At 40.1% G+C, this 7,081-nt stretch overlaps 1 protein-coding gene across 1 annotated transcript; it reads right to left on the reverse strand.

Annotated features, from left to right (window-relative positions):
• Positions 1–223: 223 nt before the first annotated feature.
• On the reverse strand, positions 224–3,276 carry LOC107729679 (sphingosine 1-phosphate receptor 3-like). The gene is made up of 2 exons (XM_016540328.1): positions 2,968–3,276; positions 224–1,961 (listed from the first exon to the last, which is right to left on the reverse strand). The coding sequence occupies exon 2, from the start codon at positions 1,852–1,854 to the stop codon at positions 655–657; it is 1,200 nt and encodes a 399-aa protein (XP_016395814.1). The 5' UTR covers positions 1,855–1,961; positions 2,968–3,276; the 3' UTR covers positions 224–654.
• Between the last annotated feature and the right edge of the window lie 3,805 nt (positions 3,277–7,081).

Consider the following 7,081-nt stretch of genomic DNA (forward strand, 5'->3'; position numbering starts at 1 on the left):
TTAGTAAGTACTATTGAGAAGAACAATCAAAATTTCAACACATTCACAATGCAACAACCTCATCTTACATTCTGCCATGTAAACCGATCCACAGAATATTAACCATAAACATCCACAGTCTTTTTTAAAACACTCAACTTGTTAAAGTGAATTACAGCTAGCTTGTGTAATAGGTAGCAAACTATTCAAAATGTTTTTTGTCTAGTAATAAACTGTGGGAAAATGTTAAAGGTCAGTCATACACACAGAGTGCTATAATAATGCGTATAATACTGTTAAGGTGTTTTCCTTCATGCAAATTGGATTATTTTGATAAAAAAAAAGATTGCATACCTAAGCTTTTCGAGTGATTACATTCTGTAGTGGCTCTATGTTATGTGCTCACAGCACATGCTCAGTTTCATCAATATTAATACATGTAGAAGTAGATTCAGTTTGTGTATCCTTTGGTCAGCGTTTGTTCAATCTCACTTTGACTGAGTTTGTTGCTCTTTGAAATCTCATCGTCAATGGATGCCTTTGTATGAAAGCAAATCCATGTTTTGTAATCCTCAGAGAGCTGAAGAACAGTCTATAATTGCAAGGAACCGTCGCCAAACATCTTGGGAAATAACAAAATCCCGCTCATTTGTGCTGACTCCCCTAGTATCTTTTTCAAAACTTCCCCAAAGAAGGAAGCGCCCCAGCTTTAACCAGCACCGCAGACAGTAGGCCACCTGGCCCCGAGGGGTGCGTGACAGCCGGTGGCGACGTGTTTCCATGCTGATGGTGGGAGTTTGACGGGGTGGGAACTTTACCTCGCATCAGGGAGGACTTAGCTGCACCACTTGCCGCCCCAGCCATGCTTGATTTGCTGTTCTCTGCTGTGGGAATGATGGTTCCCGGGAGTGCCGCCCCTGCCACCGTGGGTATAGAGTCCAGCTGCGTTGGACAGCAACAGCAGCATAACACGCGGAAGAAGGCGGCCCGCATCTCACGGCTGGAAAGCGTGTAGATGAGCGGGTTGAGGGCGGAGTTGAGCACGGCCAGAGCGATGAACCAGTCCACCTTATGGAGAACCGGGCACCGCTCTGGACTGCATCCCACATCCAGCAGCAATAGCAGAAAAAGGGGAGCCCAACAGGCCACAAAAACTCCCAGTACTATCACTACCGTGCGCAGAAGTGCGAGCGAGCGATCCGATGGCCGGGAACTCACTCGACGCCCGCTGGACGTCACTAGCAGGTAGATGCGCACGTATAGCACCATGATTGCCGCTAGAAGGGCTGTGAAGACGCTGATGCAGAAGGCTATGTAGCTTTTGTCGTACAGTGGTAGGACAGTGGAGCAAGTGTGGACTCGGCCCAAACAGTTCCAGCCGAGACTAGGCAAGGCGCTCAGCAGGACCGAAACAGCCCAGCATGCTCCCAGGAGAGCTAGCAACCTCCCTCTTCCTGCAGTCTCACACGGCCGTAGACGAACCATCGTCATGTGGCGCTCAATCCCAATAGCGAGCAAGCTGAAGGTCGAAGCGCTAAGTGCCACAAACATGCTCCCCTCTCGCAGCAGCCACTGGCCAGGACTGAGGAAAAAAGTATTGCGGCCAGAGGTGAATATGTTAACCACGTACGCCACTCCAGCTAACAAGTCCGAAAGTGCCAGATTGCCGATGAGAAAGTACATGCGGCTGTGGAAACGCTTGTTGCGCCATAGTGCCAGTAGTACAGTGATGTTCTCCAACACGATCAGAGCACAGATGCAAATAAGGAAGGATGTCTTGTATGTAACTGTGCTTTTTGGCCTTCCCCACTTGCCCGAGTGGTTGTAATGTCTAACTATAATAGCATTCATGCCAGGTTCAAGCTCGTCATCCATTTTCCACACGGTCTCCGTGACCACTTTTGAACAGCCAGATGGCGTCTATGAGCACCTTCCAGTGAGAAAGTTGGGAAAGGACTCCACCTCTTCACACATTATGATTCCTGATAACAAATAGAAACAAAAACAGACCAAAGAAAATATTATCTGACTTGACAGCAGTTAGTAAGAAGTGGAAATGTGGTTTAATATGCCTGCGCAAAATGTTTTTAAACCATTTAGGATAGTAAGATTTTGTTTTAGCTAGTTTAATCTTGTCTAAGGTAGTTTAAGATGGTCTAAGCAACATGAAACCTGCCAGCAGACCAGTTTGGGAGACTGGCAAGCTAGTTTTACGCTAAGTTAAGATGTTTTTATAGCAAAGGTATGCTGGATTGTATCACACAAACAGTTTTGAATCTGAAGGAGACATGGATGTGGTTTTAGCTTGTGAAGGTGTAGAAATGTTCACTAATGTTTTTGTGCCAATACTGCAATGAATTAGGTCATATTTAAAAAAAAAAAGAATACAAAATTATCTATATCTATCTATCTATCTATCTATATTACATTATATTATCAGTGACTATTTTGCAATAGCCTAATTATCTGTGTTCTTATTTATTATATTAACTTATTTAAACTTTACCACCACCGAAGTTAACATATGGCATGCAGACACAAGAAAAATCAGGCACAGTACCATAAAGTGTTATGACTTCCACTTGAATTATAATGAGACTAGCTTTAGGCTATTGTATAACATTTGGTGTGATCGGGTGTTTTTTCTTTGAGGTTATCATAAGTAGGCTATATTAATCAACGGACTCTGACTGCAACGATATAGCCTGAATTAAAGCAGACTACTTTACGAAAATACAAAAACATACATGCGAACAGTTATGCCATAGTTTTAAGTCGTTCGGTGACTTGGCATTAGTCCCTAATGTCGTATAAAAAAAGAAAGTAAATAAAGGTTTTACAGTGACTTGTCGGAAAATTATTGCCATGGTAACATTTTGTACAGGTAACGAAATAAAAAATCAATAAAGTTCTGTATGTGTGAATTAGAATTATAGCCTACTAAAACAGCTTTTCTTTATACGATTATAGTTGATGAAACAGACTTACCAGTTATTTATCTCGAGAGATGCACCTACATCGTGGGTTACTGGTTAAGAAATAAACCTTTAACAGTTTTAGGAGATGAAAACCTTCCAACAGGCTACTCAACGACCAGACGTGTGGAATTGTTTATCCTTGAAGCACTTTTCCCAATTTGAAACGGTTTGCTTTTTAACTATATACAAGTTTTTGGACTTGACTGTAAGTGCCGTCAGATTATTAATGAAAATAATTCACCTGCGAGTTCTGATCCTAAACTCCAAATTACGCTCCTTTCCTCAACTCGCATTCTGGGCGGGAATGTGTTTTTTTTACAGGCAGCGAGTGAACGTTCCGTCGTCTGTGTTTCGATGGTTCTGAATTTGAGTTTGTTTGGAAAGGGCGCGCGCGCTAATATTTCAGACCGTGATGAAGCGCGCACGTGCTCGAGCATCCACTGATGTTTGTGTTATTCCTATGTCATTAGACTGCCATCCCACGTAACTGAGGGAAATTACTGGGTTAAGTCACGCAGAATGACCTAACCTCGTACAAGTCATCATAATGATGACCTCTGGCACTAGACTTAGTACAGAAGTGTTTTACACTACATGTAAACACAAGAGGGTGAAAGAAAACATACAAAAAAAATTTTTTGGGTTTGGCCATACATTGACTATACATGCAGTAGACTGCATTTTGATGGTTTAGCCAGTGTGAATGAAGTTGAAAGAAGTTGATCTGGACAATATGAATTTCTGTTAATATGAAAGGGTTATGATGACTAATGATCATTGTTCATTATGGCACTGATCATAAAAAAAAATTAATTTCATCATTATTTACTTCACATTATGATTTTCTTTCTGAATTGTACTGGCCTTTTTTTATTTAATTCTGACTAATGTGGACTCGAATGTCATAAAAGTAATACATTCGAGTCTGAGATATATATGTGACCCTGGGCCACAAAACCAGTCATAATTTTCTGAAAGCTGAATAAAAGCTAATAGCAGACACATTCAATTAATAGTGTGTTACAAGTTGATTCATTCATTAATACTTACTGCTTCAGTGATCCTTAAGAACTAATTTTATTATACTTTTTATTATTTTGCGTCTTTTTTTTTTTTTTTTGAAGCTTGAAACCTACTTCAGTCCCCATTAATTTTAACTGCATGGAAAAAAATGACAAGTGCGTTCTTCAGAAATTTGTATTTTTTTTCCACACCCAAAAGAAACAATGTCATTCGAGTTTTGAATGTCATGAGGTTGAGTAAATGACGACAGAATTTTCACTTCTGGGTGAACTATTCCTTTAACGGGGCATCCAAAATAACCCAAAGTACGTGACAGATTGTATTTTTTGCCTGAACACATTTCCCCTGATGGCAAGCCAAGACCCACAACATTTCCACTTACAACATCTCATATCCATTCTTTGATCAAACATTGTTTTTCATGGTAAAATGGGAAATGCCATTTATTCCCTCCCCTTCGGGGTGACAGGTCATCACTCTCCCAGAGCCTCAACCCGCTCAAGACACACATGAAAAACAAAAAAAAGTTCTGTCTGGTTTCATGTGTGACATGGTTGGCCTAAAGTTAGACCTTGGCTTTAAATAGCCATGCGTTCTGCTCAGTGATTATTAAATATAAAAACATCAAAGCTGCTTCTAGAATGCGAGCGTTTCTTGCACACCCCCTTTCCAAATTTGTTCTCCCTTGCTGTGCACAAACCAGACTTCACATTCTCACAGTATTCCCAGAAGACAGTGTCCAGTCTAGCACTCCAGCCTGGGGATGGTGCATGGGCAAAGGAATGTTTGGGCAGGGGGGTGCTGCATGGACCACTATCACGTTCTGATCTCCCCCACTCTACTCAGTCCAATCATATGGAAGATCTCAAGCTGGGTGACGGAAATGTGGTGGCTACATGAAGATTTACACTCTTAATAATAAAGGTTCCAAAAGGAGGGGTTTTGCAGCGATGGCATAGAAGAACCATTTTTGGTTCCTCAAAGAGTGAACAGTTCTTAAAAGAACAATTTTTCTTAGTGTGAAGAACATTTTAATAACCTAAAGAACATTTTTCCACTATAAAAAGTCTTCACAGAACTATCCATGCCAATAAAGAAGCTTTGGTGCAATGGAAAGGTTATATGAATGTTAAAAGTTCTTCACAGAACTATTAATTCCAATAAAGAATCTTTTGTGCAATGGAAATGTTCCATGAATGTTGAAGGTTCTCCAGGGAACCACAGATGCCAGTAAAGAACCTTTTGTGCAATGGATGTTAAAGGTTCTTCATAGTTTCATAGAAGCCAATAAAACCTTTATTTAAAAAAATGTAGTTGCCATTAATACCGTCAAAAACACCCAAGACATTGTTATGGCAGTTGTGCCTACTTCCTCATTTTGTTTAACTTGGACTTTTGGAAAAGGAGATGCCATAGACGCAAAGCCCCTTGCGATTTCTCTTCCGAGTAATCAGGCGGTCATTTTCAAGGTATGTTTTTAATAGCAACGTGCTAGATTTATTGTGCTGGTGTTTGGTATGCTTATGGGTAGTGCTGTGAGTCAAGGCTTCCTGACACTAAACTTAGTGGCGAGTTGGCTGGTTTGGAATGTAAAATTCAGTGGGAACTCAAGGGGTATGTGTTTATGACTGTAGGAAAAAGAAAAATCTCTTGGGCCTTAACCTTTCTGCCCTGGCCCATGCCTCCATCCTAACTGCCCTGAGCCCATACCCATACACCTCCCATCCCTCGCGCTCAGACACCAAACATCTGGCTTTTGCTTATACAGTAACTTACCACATTTTACTAGTTCCCATCAATAAAAGCTTCCTTTTCCATTAGCTGCACATCCACGCTACATCAGAACACAACGGCCTGTTCTCACATTCACGTTCTCATGATCCTTCAGGGATTCAAGAATGTTTTCTAAAAGTCCTGTTTGTATAGCAATCACAGTCCTCTCAGACAGATATCTTCTGATACTGAAGAGTATGTTATCTTGGCTTTTCCCATTGTCTCTTATCAACTGGCGTTTGGGGCATTTATAGTCCAAATTTGTTGCTCTCTAAGTATACTCTTGACATTTGTTGTACCTCCTACAGGTCTTTTTGGCTTGTAGTTGAACTGCTTTTCTTTTAAAATCATGAGACATTTGTGATCAGACTATTTGAGGATTGCCGAAGAAGGATGCACACATTCATCTGGCAGATTCAAATGGATATACAACTTCCAACTCAAAAATTATAATAATTGTAAAGAAATATTTAACCTTTTATAATTGAGATACACAACTATTAAGGTAAAATATTTCAGTACTGCCAATTTATCGCCTTTTGCCAAAATCCGAGGTTTAAATCCAAAATAATTCATTTATGCTATTATTGCAGTTAGCTTATGTGAGATTAGTTTTGCAAAATGTTGAATGAAATTATATATATAAATTAATTTATTATAAACCAGAGTTATTAAAGTTAACTAAAACTAAAACCATACAAAATTTTCGTTACTTAAACATTAACTGAAATAAAATCAAATGTTCAAAAAATCTATTTCAGCTAGATGCTAAGGCAACATTTCTCATTTTCATTACATTTACATTTAGTCATTTAGCAGATGCTTTTATCCAAAAGAGCAATGAAATGCAAGTGCTATAACAAGTCTCAGCTTAACGCAGTACACATAGCAAGGGTGTTTTTTTTAATTATATAATAAAGCCATTCAACTGAGACTGTGTTACTGTCGGTCACTGAAGCCCTGCGGATTGTGAAAGCTGATTCCAAATCATCTGTTCTCATTCTGCTGGATCTATCTGCTGCCTTTGACACAATCATCAGATACTTCTGTACACCCTCTCTTCACTGGGCATCACAATAACTGCATTTCATTTGTTTGAATCCTATCTCACAGGTAGGTCTTTCAGGGTGGCCTGGGGAGGGGAGGTATCCAAAGCTAATCAACTGGTCACTGGTGTTCCTCAGGGATCAGTTCTTGAACCCCTCCTCTTCACCATATACACTACATCACTGGGACCCATCATACAAGTGCATGGTTTCTCCTACCATTGCTATGCTGATGACACACAGCTCTATCTTTCATTTCAACCACATGATCCAACGGTAGCT

The sequence above is a fragment of the Sinocyclocheilus rhinocerous genome, unplaced genomic scaffold (assembly GCF_001515625.1).
Source record: "Sinocyclocheilus rhinocerous isolate Xijiao unplaced genomic scaffold, SAMN03320098_v1.1 scaffold1149, whole genome shotgun sequence".
In the NCBI taxonomy this organism is placed as follows: domain Eukaryota; kingdom Metazoa; phylum Chordata; class Actinopteri; order Cypriniformes; family Cyprinidae; genus Sinocyclocheilus; species Sinocyclocheilus rhinocerous.

Bases quoted from the DNA above. Each gene is read 5' to 3' on its own strand.
- LOC107729679 (XM_016540328.1), bottom strand. From the start codon at position 1,854: ATGGATGACGAGCTTGAACCTGGCATGAATGCTATTATAGTTAGACAT.